The sequence below is a fragment of the Gavialis gangeticus genome, unplaced genomic scaffold (genome assembly GCF_001723915.1).
Source record: "Gavialis gangeticus isolate Ggan-Ray unplaced genomic scaffold, GavGan_comp1, whole genome shotgun sequence".
Classification (NCBI taxonomy): domain Eukaryota; kingdom Metazoa; phylum Chordata; order Crocodylia; family Gavialidae; genus Gavialis; species Gavialis gangeticus.
In genome coordinates, this window is record NW_017729025.1 from 36,726,258 (window position 1) to 36,745,549 (window position 19,292).

Sequence of the window (19,292 nt, forward strand, 5' to 3'; positions counted from 1 at the left end):
AAAAAAATCAGGAGCCTGTTCCAATCCTTCACTACCTCTTCTAATCAGAAAGCTTTGTAATCCCTCTAACATCTAACCTAAAACTTCTTTGCTACAAATTAATCTACCTCTTTCTTGACCAATCAGCCCTCTCTGTAAATACCTTTTTACATATTGTCCCATACCAACCTTCTTTCTTCTAGACTAAGCAAACCCAATTCTTTCTCTGCTCTTAGGTCCTGTTTTAGAAATCCTGTTTATCGCCACTAGACTCTCTCCAATCTGTTTACATAATCCTTCAAGTGCAGCGTCTAAAACTGAAAGCAGTAGTCCAGAATAATCACCTCATGTCTTACATATGATACTTCTGTTAATACATTACAGAATATTTCCTTTTGCAACAGTATTACTTCTTTAAATTCATATTTAGTTTGCAATCCACTGATCCCCTCATCCTTTTCTGCAGGTGCTGCTGCTTAGCCTTTTTTCCCCCTCATTTGGTACTTGCGCATTTGATTTCTCCTTCCATTTGTCTGCATTGAACTCTATCTTGCTGATTTCAGATCATTTCTCCAATTTATCAAAGTCATCATGATCACTAATCCTCCAAAGGTCTTGAAACACCTCCCAGGTTGATAGCATCCCCAATGATTATAAAATGTAATTTCTATTCCATAACTCATGTCACTAATGTAAATATTAACAGAACCCTTCCCCCCACACAGTCACTCTCCTCCCAAGTTTAATGACAAACTACTAATAACTACTAGGGCTGTACAAAAAGGCACTGTTCCATTCTGACTTCAGTTTCAAGATCTGGACGGCGCTAGATGGCAGGGGATGGGAAAGGAGCCCAGTTGGCTGCCTCTCCATCCCCTGCGATCTAGCACCAGGGATAGGGAGGAAGCCCAGCTGGGCTGCTTCCCCGCCCCCTGCTGGATCTTGCGTTGAGGATAGTAAGTCAGCCCAGCTGGACTGACTTCCCATCCCCAGCACTATGGTCAAAATATGTTTCGACTAGCCTCGTTTTGTTTCGTTTCTATTTTGCTGTTTCAATCTTGAAACAGTGCCAAAATGAAATGGCGGTCGAAATTTCGCACAGCCCTAATAACTACTCTTTAAAAAAGGCTTTCCATCTTGATTTCATCTGATCTGTATCCTCTTAGTTAGCCTAAGACAGTGTTAAAAGCCTTACAACTAAAGTTAAGCTATATCTACTACTTTTTCCATTATCGGTTCTCCTAGCAGAGGTTGGCAACCCCCAGCATGCATACCAGAGTGTGACAAGCTGGGCCAGGGCTCTGTGGACCTTGGTGAAGTTGTTTGCAGCCTCCCTGCTGCCTGCTGTGAGCAGCCTGGGTTCTGTGGCAGGCAGCAGGAACCTGCCAAAAGCCCAGGCCAGCTGTGGCAGGCAGCCAGGAGGCTGAAAGCAACTGCACCAGGGTCCGTGGAGCCCCAGCCTGGCTCACTTCTATCAGCGGATGCACACGAACCTTGCGGTGGGTGGCAGGGGAACCACAATGGGCCTGATCCTTGTTGGGGCAGTGCAGGCCTGGCCCCGCTTCCCTGCCGTTCACCCTGAGGCACACATGCACCTGCCATGAGCAACAAGTCAGCCCAGGGCTCTGCAGACCCCAGTGCAGCCACTTGCAGCCTCCTGGCTACCTGCCACAGCTGGCCAAGCCCCTGCTGCCTGCCACAGAGCCCAGGCTCCTCACAGCAGGCAGCAGGGAGGCTGCAAACAACTTCACCAAGGTCCACAGAGCCCTGGCCCAGCTTGCTGCCAGCAGCAGGTACATCTATACCTCAGGGTGGACGGTGGGGAGGGGACTGAGGCTGCAGTTCCACAACAAGGATGAGGTCCCACATGGCTCCCCGCCATCTACCCCTGGCATGCCAACATCTCAAGTCAAGGTTAGGCTGTTTTTGGCACTCTGCCCAAAAATACTGCCAACCCATCCTAGCATATCAATTCTACTGCTTTTCCACAATTAGTTATCATAGCAAAGAAATCGGATTAGCTTGACATAATTTGTACTTGCCTAAGAGTAGTACTGTCTGATGTTTATCACCTTTTTATCCTTCCTCATTCATGTTCACATATAGATCTAATAAGAAACCAGATACTTGTGTTTCTGTATCAGTTGTTTGGTGCTAGCCATATTAAGATGCCTCTCTCTCTCTGAGAGAAATTCACTGTTTCTCTTCCAATTATATTTTTGCCAATATTCTGTATTTCCCAAAAGTGTATTATAAAAAAAAATAGTTCAAAATGAATATACAAGCCGGTCTTTTCTCTTTTTTTTTAAATAAAATACAGAAAGAATGCTAATGGCTTCAATTAAAGTGACGCAGTGAAAAGCCAAATGTTTGAAATTGCTGTAGGCAAGCTTTACCAACTAGCTACTGTTAAAGTAGAACTTTACTAATTGGCAAATCTTGTGAATTACTAAAAGAATATGATCACAGAGACTGCTTCAAGAAATATTTAATGTGTTCTGACCAATGTAATTTTAATACTTTAAAGGGTGTTAATAAGCATCCTATAAAGTAAATGTTTTTTTTCAAATTTCTCTACCTCTTTTTCCATTATTCTCATTCCTGGAACTTAAAAATACTGCTTATGGGGAACAAATACAAATCTTTCCTGAGCTAATGTCACCAAATTTTACAGGACAATTTATGCTTTCAGTGTAGCATTTTCTGCTTGCTTTTAAAGTAGACTCATAATTTTTATGACTGCAAAAAAACCCTCCATAACTCAATACATAAAAGTATTGCAGAGATTATAGTATACCATAAGCTGACTATAAGCCAACAGTGTGCTCTTGTTGCAAAAAAGCCAACACCATCTTCTGTTGTATTAACAGGAGTGTCACTTGAAGTAAGGGAAGTGATTCTCCTACTCCATTCAGCAGTGATGAGGTCTCACCTGGAATACTGTACCCAGTTTTGGCTCCCACACTTCAAGTAGGATGTGGGCAGTTTGGAAAGAGTCCAATGCAGGGAAACAAAAATTATCAGGGGCCTCAGAGACAAGACTAACGGCGAATGACTGAACAAACTAGGGTTATTTAGCCTGGAGAAGAGAAGACTGAGGGCAGACTTGATAAATCTCCAAAATACCTGAAAAGGGATTACACAGAGGATAGCAATTGGCTTTTCTGTAGCTATAGGGCGCAGGACTAGGAGCAATGGCCTCAAGCTGCAGCAGGGGAAATTTAGGTTAGAGATTAGGAGGAACTTTCTGGCTGTGAGGATAGTCATGAATTAGAACAGGCTACCTAAAGAAGTTATGTTATCTCCATCCTTGGAAATTTTCAAAAGCAGGATAGACAGATGTTTGGCTAAGGATGATCCCTGTCTTGAGCAGCAGGCTGGACTAGATGACCTTGTGAGATCTCTTCCAGCCCTACTTTCCTATGATCCTATAGTTGTAGAAACAGTGTACATGTCCCAGGTTCCAGTATTAGAAGCAGGCTGCCCTGTAGAGCTATGGATCCCATACACTCAAGTATAAAGTAACCTAGTGTCTGGAAGAGGGGAGAGGGAGCAGCAAAAAGATAGAAATGGTTTTCTACTATTAGTTTATCCTGGGTGAAGGGAGGAAGGGGGGTAGGGGTGGCATTATTTGATTTGTATATTGGGGCTATCCCAACATTTTGTTTCAGTCTTACACAGCTATCTTTGAGGATAAAAACATATTTTTCTGTTTAAGAAATTCAGACTGCAGACTACTATATAAAATGATATAACAAAGTGACAAGGCAGGTTAAGATTTATTAAGATGGGATATATACTATGGAGATCCTGAGGACACTACTGTACATAAAAAAAAAAATAAAAGTATGTGCACTTTGTGTTATTCCGATCCTTCATTTCTTACCTCATCTTCAGGATCAGGATAAGGTCTTTTACAAATACAGTACAATCCATAGAAGTTATCATTATACTTATTGCCCAAATTCACTTTTACTTTTTCCTAGAAAGAAAACAAGATACGTGTCTGGATGGACAAAGCAGTAAAAAAGTCTGGTCAGATGGCATGATCTGAAGGTAATTATATATTATTTTAATTTCCTACAGGACAATTTTTACACTTACTCACTTGACATTAGTATGATGCCCCTGCTACAAAGGAAATCTCCTGCTTTAGTAGCTTTTCAGGATTTTCACACATGGATATGAGAACTCAGATGTTTCAACAATACCTTGCTTGTGTGGCAGCAACGATGAGAGAGAAACATAAAGAATGCTTAAGTCCAAAAGGAAAAAGGAGGGAGGGTGGGGACAATCTCACCAAAATCATACAGCTTAGGGGAGGGAAGGGGGGGCACAGACTACAGCAAATGAGAGACGGGAAAAAGTACTGATCTGAGAAGCCCTTACAATCATGGCTTGAAAAAGCTAACTTCAACCCATTCTTCATGTGCACACTTTTATAAGACCATTGATAATGACAATGGCAGTGGTTCTCAATCTCGTTAGACCCAAGACATCCCTCCATAACTTTTGGGAATTAAGTGGCACCCCAGGTGCTATAGCACCCTGGCTGAGAATCATAAAACCATAGATAAGTAGGGCTGGAAGGGACTTCCAGAGGTCATCTACTCCAGTGGTTCTCAACCTTTTTTGTACCAGGACCCATTTGTAAACAATGATGGCCAGTCCTGACCCAGTGCCCCTCACTCTTGACCTGCTGCCCCCCACCCCCACACCACCAGTGTGCAGGGCAGGGGGTGGATGTGTGGGACAGAGGGGGCCCCAAGCATCCCCTTGCAGGCTGCAACCCTGACAGCCTGCAAGGAAAAAGCTACAGATTCCCACATTTTTTCCTTTAAAGGAGAATCCATTTTTACAGTTTGTTCACAACCCTTTCATATATTCTTGTGACCCACAGATTGAGAAATGCTGATCTAGTCCAACCCCTGGAATCAACGCACTACAATTTTATCCAAACAAACCTATGAGTTCTGAACCTTCAGTTCTGCCCATACTTCTGAGTATTTTACCAATGTTTTAGATTCAGTGCTGTAGGGTCAACTGAACTGCATGGTCTTCCCATCTTCCAGAATGGGATTCAACACCTCGCTTTGCTTACTGGTAACAGTAAAACCATTCTAAGTCATGTTCTTTAGGATCTGTACACAAGCTAACTCAATCTGAGTTTAGCTAACTTATGTGACTGGTACCCAAATAATTTAATTAAAACTATATTTAAAAAGTTATAGCCTGTATCTAACAACAGCTGTAAGTCCTGGTTTTGCTGTGCAAATCTTAACTCTATACAATGCAATGAATCCATTTTAACCATAGCTTCTCTAATCAGTTCCCTACTGAGAGTACATTGGTTTTTGTGACAGAGGAAAGCAAAACTAACCTCTCCTACTTGGAGAACCAATACCAGCACCAGCTTTTATTTTTCTCTACAGAATGGAGATAGCAAAGTGTAAACTTACTGGAAGTAATCTGCATTGCAAATTTTTGAATTTGCTGTTTCCACAGTCACAGCAGAAGTTTCTGGGGAAAAAAAAAACATAGCAGTCCAGATATTTTAAGTGTCTCAAAATTATTTTATTTTTATACTTTTAAGGGCTCCCCACTGCCAACTGAGAACTAGAACATACTCTCATAAGCTAATTCACAATATCATCTTTTAGAACTGATCAAAGTACAGCAGCATTACTCCCTCATGCTGACAGCCTGTCAGATTTCAGTATCAGTGTTGAGTAGAATCACTATTCAATTGGGATACTCCTCTGGCCCATGTAATTATTGCTGCCGAGAATACTCTGAGGCTTATGAGTAAGCATATGTGTTTGAAAGACAGCAACTAATTCACAACATGGTGCTATCACCTTGTAATTAATAAAGATGCCATCTTTAGTACTAGTAAGGATAAGAGGCTAATTCTTCCTTGGATAATAAATCAAAATATTTAACAAATTTTCAGTTTACTTTGTTAAATATTCATCTAATATTTTTCTTCACTTAACCTAGCATACCATTGCTGATCAGTGAAATAGCCACCTTTGGTATGCAATGTAGAAAACAGAGTAAATTTCTGCCCAAGAATGTGTGGTAGGCTGAAGTACTTGAAAAATCACATGAGCATGGATGGAAAGTCCCTATAAGGCATGCAAGCAGGAGCACTTTTTAAAATTTACATAGAAACTGAAAGTTTAAATACAACATTTTTTTTGCAACCCCAACCCTGTACCCCAACCCAAAAGGTACTGTACATCTCTCTCCAACACCATTTTTGCCTCCGTGACCACAACAAACATTTTCTACAACACAAATCCCTTTAGGTTAATCCTTTTAGGCTAAGTACAGACAGTCAAAAAGCCAGAGGATTAATTGATTCAATCTTCACAGGTTAGTCTAAGCTGTGTAGACTGAACCATTAAGAAAGTGAACAGACATTTAATGTTGATTCTGGAAATGCAGCCATATGCCTGCGGTAGCCCAGGCCAGAACACAGGGGGTGCTAGAGCATGCCTCCCTGATTGGCTGGAGCAGACAGCTTGAGCCAAGGTAGCCTGCTCAGCCTGTGTGGCAGAGAGAGGGGTGCAAGGGAAGTGCAAAGCATCCTGGAATGCTGGGGAACTGTGAGTTGACTTGAACCTGGAGAGGACCTGGGACAAAAGCACGATAAACCAATGTACCCTAAATCAATTAACTGGTTTATCTTAAATCAGTTTTGGCCATTTTGAATGTAGTTTATGTGCACTGAACTTCTGTTGTTACAGGTTTAAACCAGTTTCTGTGTCATTTCTGTCCCTAGCCTTACAGGTATATGCCATCTTCAATATTGTATTTTACTGCTTCGTGATGTGGCAGATAAATGGAAGTACCTCAGAAATGGCCCCAATAGTGCTTTACCTTTTTGTGTACAATTCAAACAGCTTGTGTGTTCCATGACACTCATAACTGCAGGCTAAGCATATCCCTGCCGGTTCTTCTCCTGGCGGAGTACAAGTACTGCAAGCATATAAAGCTTGTCTCTTTACAGCACCCTACAAAGAAACAATAGATATAAGAAGAGAGAGAGGCACAGAAATAATCTGAAAAGGGTCAGCTGTTTGACTGAAGTACTAAATGCAATTTGTCAGAAGCAAGAAGCAAGTTAATGCTGATGTGCAGGCTAGCACCAGAGGTTCAGAGAGAATCAGTATTTATTTGGCAGTATCTTTTACTAAACTAACCGTGAAGTGGGGAAAGATGTTAGACAAGCTTTTGTGCACAAAGTGCCTTCAATTCTGGGAAAGCAGCAGGTACATACAGCCTGAGGTAAATACCAGGTAAAACAAGAATCTTTTTCGTTTACACAATGAATTTAAACAACAGCACTTAATAAGTAGAGAGGTAATTAGCACCTGACAAAGTAGACTGCTGCCTATGAAAGCTCATGCCTGTTTGAAAGAGTTAGTCTCTACAGTGCCACCCTGCCCTGCTGATGAGACTTAAGGGAAGGGAAGACAGCAGTAAACCTGTGCCATTAAAGGAAGCCATCAAAAGCAGCTACAAACCAAGAAAAAGGCAGTTGAAATAAACCTATAAAAATATAGGTTTGTTTATTTAGTTTCACCATTTATTTTCACCAGAATAATCCCATGCAAAAGGGAGGAGGCTAACAGGAAGCAAATAAATCATAAGCTACAAAACTACTGTCTGTGTTCAGTCCACAGTTTTAGTGTCCCATAAAACCCTGTGCCTGAAAGCTTACTGAATCTCCCTCAATAAAAAATATTGCCAAACAAACCTTGTTTCTCTCATTCTCTGGAAAGAATCCCAGCTCAAACACTAGAACCTTGCTACAAAACAGAATGACAGCATTCACAGTGCAAATGCACCCTGTTAAAGTGCACAGTGTTGGGACTAATAAAAGGGTCCATACTTACCCCATCTCAATGTCAATAATTACTTATTAACTACAGGAGCAAGTGCGCTAAGCTTTCTGCACCTCAAAAAGGTTTCTTACTTTGTTTCTCAGAACACCTTATAAACAGCCTTGAAATTGGAGGGCCTAGTAGGCTTGAGCTTACCTTAGAAGCCTCGAAATGGACAGCTCCCAGCCAGCTTGTATCATGCAGTTAAACCCTTACAAAGCAACTCCCTTACAAAGCAGAGGGTTCCCATGCACTTAAGCAGCTAATGTTTTTAACCAATATGCAAATAGCCGATGATTGTTTCAATGTAAGCAACAGGTAATAAAATGGGACTGACCCTGAGCTTCACAATTAAGCTAATTATGAAGTTATGTGATACGCACACACGTACAGGATACTTGGAAACTTTATGAATAATATCTCATAGTCCCAAGGGCTGACCTCCAAGGCACTCTTCAAGAACACTGCTTACTAAAGCTTCCCTGGCAGGTCGACCATTTTTTGCAGGCAGGCCTTAAAATAGCTCAGCCACTTCCTCAAGTGCCGCTTTGATCCTCTTCCTCCACCCAAACTTTCTGATCCCAGCCCTGTGCTACCTGCCCCATCCCCTGCGTTGCCTTCTGCTCCCTGCCCTGCCTGCCACGGCGCTGCCCGTCCCCTCCCTGATCTGTCACAGGGGCTGCTAGGGCCTGTGCTGCAGACCGGCCACCCCGATCTACCAGCTGCACCTCTTCCCCCGACTTCGACCTGGCTTCACACTGCCGCAGCTCACAACATCTTTCTGCTCTTTAAAGACGAGACATGGGGCTGTGGTGGGTCAAGTTCTGCCACAAGCTACCCGACCACTAGGCTGGTCAGGGGGTGTCACGTCTCCCTCTTTAGGGATGAGGGTGGGCAGGGGAAGAACAGGGCCACGGGTCCCACATGCCCTGGGCCCTGCCTCCTGCACCACGGTTCTCTCCACCCAGCCCCCGCACACAGGAAGGCAGCTCCGCAGCTGTCAGCCCTCCGCAGGGACCAACAATCCTGCCTGTAAGCCCTGGCCAGGCCCGTGTGGGCTGGGGGACAGAGCTCAACATCAGGGGCACTTGGGGGGCGGGGGCGAACTCCCCTCCAACCCCCTACCTGCCCCGCCCCCCAGCACAGGCCCCGCCCCGTTCCAATCCACCTCCCCTCCCCTCCCCCCCCTCACCTGCGAGTAGCTGCAGCGCTCGTGGTCGCTCCCGCCCAACACCGCGCGCGCCTCCTTCTCCAGCTCCTCGTTCTCTGCCAGCACCTCGGCCAGAGACACCACGGGCTCGTCCGGGGCCCCCGCACAGCCGCCACCGGATTCCGTGCCCCCAGCTGCTGCCGCTGCCGCCTCCTCCATCGCGGGACCTAAGCGCGCGAGGCGAAAGACAAGGCGGGAAACACCAAACCGCCGCCAGGGGGCGCCGCGGCGGAAACGGAACTGCGCGCCCGTCACGTGACGCAGCCGGTGGCTGGGACTCGGCATGTGACCCGGGCGGGGGGGGAGGGGAGGACACGCCGGGCAACCAGTCACAGAGGGAGAGGGGACGGGGCTGGCCAATGGGGCGCCAGGGGGAGGGGCGCGGCACGTAACGCGAAAGGAGGCGGGCCGGCCTCCGCCACGTGACAGAGAAGGGGTGGTGCGCGGGTCTAGGAAGGCCGCGGACGGGCCGTTTGGCGGCCGTTGGACCTAGGGGTGGGACGGCCCATGATGACGCCTTCCGGGGGAGCGCGGATCGGGCGCTGATTGGCTACGGGCGATGCCGCTCCAGGCCGGCCCGCGAGGGGGAGGGGGCATGGAGCTGCGCGCGGAGCTGACGGGGCGCGATGGGCAGAGGCAGCCACTGCGGGTGCGCTGCGAGCCCGAGCCTGGCACCGGGGCAGGTGGAGAGCTCCGCGCGCTACGCCGGGGCCTGGCCCAGCTGCAGGAGCAGGTCTCGGCGCTGCTCGGGCCCCTGGTGCAGCAGGAGAGCGGCGCCGGCCCCCGCGGGGGCGCCCAGGGTGAGTGGGGCCGGGGCGCGGCGGCTGAGGAGCAGCGCATTGTCTGCTCGCGACCCCGGGGCTCACTGCCTGCGGGAGCAGCTGGTTCCCGCCGAAGGGGTCGCGCGCTGCTTAACCGCGTCCTAAATGTAACGTGCCGGGGCCCGAGGTACCGGCGGACGCAGCAAAGGAGCTGGGACCCGAAGCGGGCGGGTGGCAAAGAGGGGTTGCGCTCCCCCGGGAGCAGCGGTTCTCAGTGGGGCCGGGCCGCGTGCCCTGGAGAGCCTGCAGACTTAGTTGTTGTCCTAGGGGGAGACATGCAACGGTAGCGGTATTGGACATGCACCCGTGACTGCGGTGCTGTGCCCGGATCTTGGAAGGGCTACAAGAGCGATTCGGGGCCTGGAGGACAAAGGTGATGAGGAAAGACTAAGGGATCTCGGGACAGAAGACTGAGGGGGGGACTTGGTGGCTGTCTGTAAGTAAGGGGTGGAGAGAAAAGCTGTCCACTGGAGCATCCCAGGGGAGAACAAGGAGCAGCGGCCATAAACTGTAAGAGCAGCAGTTGCCAACCAGTTGGTTGCGGAGCCTTTTGCAGTGGATCTGAGGCTGGGGGGGCTGAGCATGCGCCCCCCCCCCCCCAAGCCCAGCAGGTCAGTCCATGGGGAAGGGAAGGAGCAGGGACCAGATCGAGGCCCCTGTGGTGAGGGACAGAGTGCAGCAGGGGTACGGTGAGTGGGTCCTGGCTGGACAGAGCCCAGCCAGCTTGTCCAGGGAGTGTAGGGGGGCTCCCACCACTGTGCGCACCCCAGCTGAGGCCGTGGGGGGCACATGCTCCCCGCATCTGTGTGCAGCAGAGGCAGCTGTCGTGGGCTGGGCTTTGAGGGAGTGGGGCAGGCCAGGGCGCAGGATGGAGCCGTAAGTGGCTTGTCTGGGGGTGGGGGGACACAGCCTAGGAGGGCATAGGGGGCATGTGCAGGGGACAGGCAGGGGCTGGGGGGACATGCAGAGGCCTGGAGGGCACATGCCCTGGCCCTGCCAGGGCTCTACTTCCCCCAGCCCTTGCTCCTCTCTGTGCCCTGCTCCCTCCCTCACCGCTGCGGCCTTGATCTGCCCCCTGTCCCTTCCCCCACAGACTTACCTGATGAGGGGCCACAAGCCCAAATCATTTTTTCTCTCTCCGCCTCAATCTGTTCCTCCCCTTCCCTCCCCATAGACTGACCTGCGAGGGAAGAGGGTGGTGCATGGTAGATCTTGAGTTGTTTTTTAATTCAAAAAGTGATCTACTTAAAAAGGTTGGAAACCACTGTTAGAGGATGGTTTCAAGTTGGATGTAAGGAAGACCTTGTTTATGGTAAGGATGACCAGAATCTGGAGTAGACTTTCCAAGGAGGTGATGCAGTCCCCAACCTTGGAAGTCTTCAAGAGGAGATAGGACAGACACCTTGCTGGGATCATTTGATCTCAGCAGTATTCCTGCCCAGAACAGGGGGTTAGACTCAGTGATCTTTTGAGGTCTCTTGCAGCCCTTTATTTCTATGAGAAAAACCCAGAGGTTGCTAATAGGACTCTATGGTGCTAGAAACCTTCTGACCTGCTGTGGTCTTTTTGAGTACTTTGTAATAGGAAATTTTGCTCTACTGTTTTTCTGTAGTCAAGTGCAAATTAAGACCTGTCAGTTTCTGAGGGGTGCCTTGAGCCTAAAAAGATTGAGAACCGCTGATTTAAACTCTCCATCTTCAGAGCCCTCTGGTTCCCTCTCCTGAAAACATGGATTTGCAAACGCTGCTTCTGTTACTAACCTATGTATTGTAACCTTTTACAAGGTGATGTTGGGGAAGAGGAAGACGATGAAGATGAGGACCAGGAAGAAAACAGCATTGACAAAACATGTGCAGATGAGCCACCCTTAAAACAGACAAAAATTCAGCACTCCTGACTGTTGCCTTAAAGACTCCTTAGCATTTTAGAAAAAGACCTAACAGTTGTATCAAATGTATGCGTTTAACTGAACAGTCTTACTTCAGGGGAAAAATGGACTATTTTTGGAAGCCAGGTATCCGCATTTCTGTTCTAAAATACAACCAAGCTGAAGAGAAATACCTTTTTGTTTTTCTAGTATTTATTTTAATAAATAATCTGACAAAAGAAATAAGGGTGGCTTATTTTGGGTTTTTTAAATATTTTTATGTAGATGAAAATTACTATTTTAATGTTGGAGAGAAGAGAACATGGAATGTAAATGTCAAGAGGAGCTTCTGGCAAAGACATTGTACACAAACAGTTGTATGTTTTGGAAACTTCCTGAGCATAAAACAGTCTAGAGCTGTTAAAGGAACTACTCCCAAGCTCTGTATTTATTTGTATCACTTTTAAAATTGACAAATTTAAAAAAAAAAAAAGACAGTTTATGTACTTAAAATGATAGAAACAATAAACTAACAATTTCCTGTGAAGAAGTTGTTAGAGAGGTATATAAAATAATTTCAGGATTCCAGACTGGCTTGAATACATTAGCAAGGAAATTAAAAAAAATAAATTTACTTTAAAAAAGCCTACAAGACAGGAAGTCTCTGGTGTTCAGGTATGAGGTATGTTTGTGTTTGGCAACTGATTTTACAAGATACATGGATGTCTTAGATCAGGACTTTACCCTATGCCACAGTTCAAATGCTAATTGTGAAATGTTGACATAATTTGCAGTGGATGTTTTTACATTAGTTTGGTTTAAAACAGAGTACATAAGAAACGCAGAAGTATGGTTTTACTTACGTAATGCCAACTTTTATTTGTCTAAACTACCTTGTATCACAACACAGTAGCAAGTGTAGATTACTCTGAATATTATCAGTCTATTAAAAATATGAAGACTGCATACAGGTAGTTGGTGCTAGAACACGTTATTACCATCACTCTGTCCTGTTGCCAGCTTGCTATATCCACCTGCTAAATTTTATTTTTAGGCCCCATCTTGGCAGAGATCTGCACAGGGAGTCTATGCCTCCACAGCAAATTATTTAATAAAGGAAACTACAAACACAGTGAACACCCATGGAAAGATTTGTTTGCAAAAGAGACCCCTTTTATAACCATTTGGGGAGGACTGTTATTTATTTTATGTTTGCCCTGGACTTAACACTGAGATTCTCATCTGCTTGGTAACTGTATCACCTGTTACATATAAACACAAGTGCAGTATTAAAGTTATTACTAAGCTGTAAAGGCAAGAATTAATTTCCCATGGTGTGCATAATTATGAGCATATGCAGAAATAAATTATAAACAACCTAATAGTTATAGAGGTAAAAAACAAAAACAAGCTTCCACTTGCATGTGAGGTGTAAAAAAAAAAAAAATTCTGTTACCTTATCGTGTTGTAATATGAGTGTCCTCTCCTGCTGTTCAGTTTGCATAATATTGAATAACATGAAGATAGGTATAATGAATATTCATGAGAAAATATATACAAAAAACTTGAGATTGTTGATTAGCACAACATTCAGTCTGTTTTGCATGCATGTATTTTGATATTCTATGGGTTTTTCTTCTTGCACTTGCAAGCTCTTTGCTTTTTAGAAAAAAAGAATCTGCATTTCAGAAAAGAGAATATAGAACAATGTATATGTCCTACATGAGCTTATTTAGAGAGCCTCTATTTTAGCCCATACAGTCTACCCAGAGATGATCGCTCATAAGTGAGAAAATTAGTATTGCAAGAAAGTAACTGGAGAAGATAACTGGGCTTTATTAAGAAAAACTCCAGAAAAGCAACAGCATTGGCAAGAATAAACCCAAATCTCAACTAATGCTAAATAAGGTGTATCTAAATTACTATCCATTCTAAAAAAAAATGTAGAGTAGTAACGGTACTCAAAATGGTGATGAACTGAGCAATAGGTGTTGTATAGATGGTATTCACTTAAGGTGTTCTAAAGGAGGGTGAATAGTACACAGGATCCTGGTATGATGGCTACTGCAAAAAGATGGAACTTAGTGCTTGTGGATGTGACTCCTGGTAAATTGGTTGACTTCTACTTGACTCTGTGACCTGTGCTCTGTATATCCTGAAAGTGAAATTACGCTCTCTCTTATTTTAAGGAAAAAAATGTTTCTGCATTATGTCAAACACTGAAAAACATAAACAAAAAGCAAGTGATGTTCACTTATATTTGTAAGGTGCCTGATACAGCCCAAGAGGTGTGAAATACCTAGGTAATCTCTCTGTATTCCAGGGATCTCTCAATTCTGTGAACACCAAGTTTGGCATTTTCCAGATCATGAGGTTGCTCACTGTACTGTAGCAAGGCACCTGCTGTGCCACTACTTTTTCTAGGATCTGCCTGTAGCTTTCCCTGCAAAACATGGGTGTGTGTTTGTAGCATTCTTGATAGCAGGGAACATGAAGAGCCCAGCTAGCAGTAAAGACAAGGAAATAGCAAGAAAAATAGGCAGGCTAGCTAGGTTTATGGAAAACAGTATAGCGACCAGTGATTAAGATAAGCTGGTGCTAAGATGGTATCCCTCTGGTATATGGGAGGTTTTGAGCATCAGACTAAAGTTCTCATAGAGAATGTAATGAAGAACACTGTTCTGAACTGTTAGGGTAGAAGGGATGATGGTAATGAAGATTGTGTGGAGGTGTTTGTTTTTATACACACAAGGGGTTAATTCTGTGGAATTCTGGAATATACAGAACCCAAACTGACATTCACTTAGTTGACAGTGACAAATTGATTTTGGAATAATAGCGGTGTTACAGCCCCACCAAGCACTATGCAGATAAAGAGAAAGGAGGCAAGATTGATGTGCTGGTCTCATGGACAAAGAGACCAGATAAATATGTGCTAAGATGTGTCTCGTTAGTCAGAGCATCTGTAAGTAGAGTTTAGACTTTGTCTGATCCCTCACCTTTCCACTGATCAGGGACAAAAACCCACTTCATCCAGCTTAGCATAAGTGTCACTTGCACAGCTCTTATCAGATGCATTTGTGGCATTGTGTATCTGACTAATACTGGAATTAGGCATGTGGCTCAGAAAATAGGTAGAATCCTTCTGCTCACCGACTGCTGTGAATGGATCTGGTACTGCCCTGGTGAAATAAGGATGTTGCACCAAGGATACAGTCCAGCATTAGACCTTAATAATATTAGTAGAATAGAGCGAGAATGTCAAATCATTATCCTTCCTCTGAAATAGGGATTGGTATATAGCAGTCTGTTGAAAATACTTCCTGGGCATGTGCATGAACTTTTTTTGCTACTAGAAATTATCCAGCTCTGTTTCTTATTAAGCTAAAAACTGCCTCCAAGGGTAAAGCAACATTTTTACACCACTCCTTTAAAAAAAAAAACCCTGCCTAATTTGTGAAACTGGGATGAAGGATCTTCATTTTCTGCCTACTTTTGCTGGCCCTGTGATTCTCTGCTACTAACACCCTGTTTTATCTACTAATTATTATTTCTGCACTGTCCCTACTGTTAGCCAATTTCCTGGAGTGATTTTCATGTGACTTATTTTTCTTCCCCTAGCCTTTTTTGCTGTAGCTTTCAGAGTGCTTTTCATCTAGCTGGGTCACTTTACTCCCATCACTGCATAGCTCTGCACAGCAAAACAATTGTTTCATGAATCTTTCTAACTTCCCACCCCAGCTATGTACATAGTAGGGCCGCTCCAGCTAGTACTTACTCACTTGAAACTGTTGCTTATACAGCCTCTCCTAATTGGCCTTATCCTTACTCTGAGAGAGACTTAAGGAAGTGAAGTGCTGGTCTATATTGACAAGTATGTTGCTTGTGCCATGAGGCCAGGAATTCTAAGCCACTGTTTATCTCAGTTATCAGAACAGCAGCAAGTTGTGATAACCTTGAGACCCAAATAAATGAATCTGGGCAAAAAAAGTATTGTGTCATGTAACTGGTACTAGACCTAACTGGATTGGAGCAAACTGCATCTGTTTGCCAAATGCTAATCCACCATAAATTGTAATTCCTTCTTGATAGGCAAATAGGGGGAGCAACTCCTGCAGTAACTTGTTCTGAGTACGTCAGTTCCCTCTTTCATAAAATAGGAGTGGAAGGGACCTCAGGCTATCATCTAGTCCAGCTCCCTGCTCAAGAATTATCCCCAACTAAACCATTCTGCTCAAGTGTCAGTTTAACCTGCTCTTAAAATCCAAGAACGGAGAGTCCAGCCAACAAAGATCCAAACCGGGACAAACAGAAGGCTTTATTGTTTTTAAAAAGGTGAATCATTCACAGTGCATTTAGTCCCCAAAAGAAAAGACATTTTAAAAATGTTCCAGTAATGCATTGTTAATTGCAAAATGATAGTGGTTAAGGTGCTGCAGTTGGCACAGGAATGCAGCAGTCCAGTGCCTGACTTTTAGGTGCTGCAGTTGGCTAATGGCAACTTCATCCCAGCTGGGTGTATTTTGGAGAGAACCTGAGCACTTAACCTATGCAAGGTAAGTGTCTAAGGATAGGCAAACCAGAACAAAACCTATGCCCTCAAAGCTGGCATAGTACCTACCTTTTTGGGATTCTCAGCCATGACCCCTTTCCCAGAGTCAGGTGCCTAAACCAAGTTGGTCTTTGTATTTTGTAAAAAACAAAAAAAACACCTCTCCCCATCATGTCTAGCAGTCCAGTGATTTAGGCAGTATTGCAGAGGCAGGTAAAGTCCAGGCCAGCAGCTGTGGCTGGTTTCCATGGAGACTAAAGGAGCAACAGGGCTGTGACAGCATGGGGCCAAGATTTCCATGGAAACCAGTCCCAGCAGCACTGGCAGGGTGCTCTGCTGGGCAGGGAGCTGCTCTGGAGATGGGATCTTGCAATGGTGACAACCTGGTTCTGGACCACGGCAGAGCTGTGATCTGCTGCCCACGCCCTGGGCAGGGATCACAGCTCCAGACCATGCTGGCACCATCAAATGATCTTGACTTCAGCCCTGGAGCACCTCCCCACCCAGCCATACACCCTGCCAGTGCTGCTGGGACCGATCTCCATAGCAACCCTGGCCACATGCTGTCATGGCCCTGCTGCTCCTCAAGTCTCCATGGAAACCAGTTGTACCAATGTGGGCAGGGGGGTCCTGGGAAATGGAGTCCAGCTGCCAGCTAGATCCACCATTTTGCCCACCCCTGCTCTACTGAAACATAAGAGCCCTGTTTTCAAATTCTCACCGCCTGATCTGAGAACAGGTCTCTTGCCTTCAAGAATACCCTACATTCCAGGATGATCAGTATTCTGGATGGGTGTCAGTCCCTCCTGTTGAACTGTTCCAAACCATACAAATATCAATTGAAGTAGGGGCTGCTCTCAAATGACTGTCACAATCACTGAGCTGTAAAGTTGCTCTTGCTCTCTCTAAGCCAATGAATATTCAGTATACAAATAAAACAGCTGCAGCAGAAGGGAGATGCATCCAGGCTACCCAGTAGCCTAGTAGTTAGTGCACCATTCTGGAATGTGGGAGGTAGAGATTTGAATTAAACAGATAGCAACTGAGTACCCAATCTAGTGAGTGGTTGGGTAAACTGCATGCACTGGAGTTTCTGGAAAAGTTTTGTCCTGTGTGAGGTCTGAGCTGGTACATGAATACTAAGAGCAGCAAATATATTAGGCCCCACATGCAAAATACAGGTAAATGCTAAGTTCAAAACTCCATTACAACTTAGACACTAAGTACTGCGGTCATATTAGGACTCAAAGTATCAAATGCCAATAGTTTTACTGCGATTGGAAGGTTCTGCCACCACTGAGTAGATACAATAGTGCCAGACAAATAAAGCCTGGGATTGGTGCCTGAACATAATTTCATACAGCTTTATTTTACTGCATTTGGGTCACAAGATATATTCCAAAATGAAATACATGGTAGTATATGTGAATATATTTCATATCTTTATTCAGGCTACCATTAATCTGTTCTTTTTTCTTAGTTTTTTTCTTTTAACATCTGCCAGAGGCCAAGTGACTTGAGGATAAATCAAATCCAAAATAAAAAATGTAGAACTACTTGTGGAAAAAAAAGTGAGTTTAGCCATAACCTGATTATATATTAATGTTCATAACAACCTACGTTAAATTTTAAAGACCTGTCCACCAACTGATGTAGTTCTATTGCTGCTAACAACTGTGGGTACGGTAATCAAGAACTTAGTACACTAATGTTCCTGTGTAGGCTGAGGTGCCTGTTCAGTCCCTACATAAATACAAGCATTTGACGCCACAGAGCCAGATTTCCTGCAAATACACAATGACATGGTTAACAGTGAGGGTGGAGAAATGGTAAGATACCTATTTCAAGTCAACTATTAGCAGTTGTTATGATTCAACCCTGGCATTCATGGGCCACCAAGTTGTCAGTTTACACTTGTCTTGTTCTGTGGCTTTTGCTGCTGAAGATCAAGTGTTAACCTTGAAAAGCTTGAGCTCTTCACATTTCAAGTCTTAACACGAAAAGGGGGATGTCCACAATGGCTGGATACTTAATCTTTGACAACTCCTGCAACCAAAGGGATCATCAGAAAATAAAATGCCTATTTACATTTAAGTAAAAAGCACAGTAGCCCAGCAGTCAGAATTTAACAGAAACTATGCCAAAAATAGCTTCACCCTCTAATTTCAGTGCTGAGACAATCATGACCAGCACTTAACATATGTATTTTTAAATGGCTTTACTCGTATCCAGGAATCATTTAGCATATTTGATCTGTATCTGGGAAGGAAATTTAGCATCCATATAGCTTCTTACTTTCACTTGCATCTTATTGCTTTTGGTTTTTGGGGGGTTGGTTGATTTTACAATGATATTCCCTATCTAATTAAAACTCAGTTACAGCATTTCCTAACACAATGCCATGCCACAGAAAGTTGTTCTGCACTGCTGCTGAAGTGGAACTAGAATAGTGAAGTAAGACTTGCATTTATGGAAGGGGTTTCTTATAAACAAAAGAAGGAACCACTTAAAAAGCAGGGGGAAGAAGTAGTTTGCATGCTGTAAGTGATAAGCCTTCTTTTGGTGCCACAGACCAAGTGTCTCTGGACCTAGACTGCTCCCCAGCTTTAATCTATGATGTAGTATTTGTGCACCTCCTTAATTCAGTGTCTGACAGAGAGGACTGCCCTTTCTAAATATAATCAGCCATATGTCATTTTTTGCTTCCAGTGTAATACAACTGCTTCTAAAAACAGTGAATTAAGAAACAAGCTCTAACGTAAGTGTGAAATATGTATTAAGAAAAATGAGAAAGCAAAGTATTGTGTCAAGTGCAGCTTTTATAATCATGTTCTAATCATTTTACATTTTACCACAAAATGTCTGTTCTTTGATTTCTCTCAAAAGGAAGCCTAGTAAGTCTTCTTTGTTTGCTTTTTTGCACAGCAGAGTAAGATTGCAGACCAGAAGTGGACTTCCCACATGATGGTTC

The 19,292-nt window shown here is 44.4% G+C and overlaps 2 protein-coding genes across 2 annotated transcripts in view; one reads left to right on the forward strand and one right to left on the reverse strand.

The window, feature by feature from the left end:
- UBR7 (ubiquitin protein ligase E3 component n-recognin 7 (putative)) overlaps window positions 1-9,381 on the reverse strand; it is a 27,470-nt gene extending 18,089 nt beyond the window's left edge. Inside the window, exons 1-4 of the mRNA XM_019518635.1 lie at window positions 9,064-9,381; window positions 6,865-6,998; window positions 5,439-5,499; window positions 3,866-3,961 (exon numbers count right to left, since the gene is read on the reverse strand). Of these exons, the coding sequence (XP_019374180.1) occupies window positions 3,866-3,961; window positions 5,439-5,499; window positions 6,865-6,998; window positions 9,064-9,366 (594 nt within the window). The 5' untranslated portion in view covers window positions 9,367-9,381. The remainder of the gene's footprint in view (window positions 1-3,865; window positions 3,962-5,438; window positions 5,500-6,864; window positions 6,999-9,063) is intronic.
- Window positions 9,382-9,497: 116 nt separating this feature from the next.
- GON7 (GON7, KEOPS complex subunit homolog) lies at window positions 9,498-12,355 on the forward strand. The gene is made up of 2 exons (XM_019518637.1): window positions 9,498-9,881; window positions 11,687-12,355. The coding sequence occupies exons 1-2, from the start codon at window positions 9,641-9,643 to the stop codon at window positions 11,797-11,799; spliced, it is 354 nt and encodes a 117-aa protein (XP_019374182.1). The 5' UTR covers window positions 9,498-9,640; the 3' UTR covers window positions 11,800-12,355.
- Window positions 12,356-19,292: the final 6,937 nt, after the last annotated feature.

What these genes read in the sequence shown, in the direction of transcription:
- GON7 (XM_019518637.1), top strand. Translation starts at nt 9,641, where the DNA reads ATGCCGCTCCAGGCCGGCCCGCGAGGGGGAGGGGGCATGGAGCTGCGC. An exon ending in CCCCCGCGGGGGCGCCCAGG is followed by an intron (nt 9,882 to 11,686) that starts GTGAGTGGGGCC and finishes ACCTTTTACAAG; the next exon opens with GTGATGTTGGGGAAGAGGAA.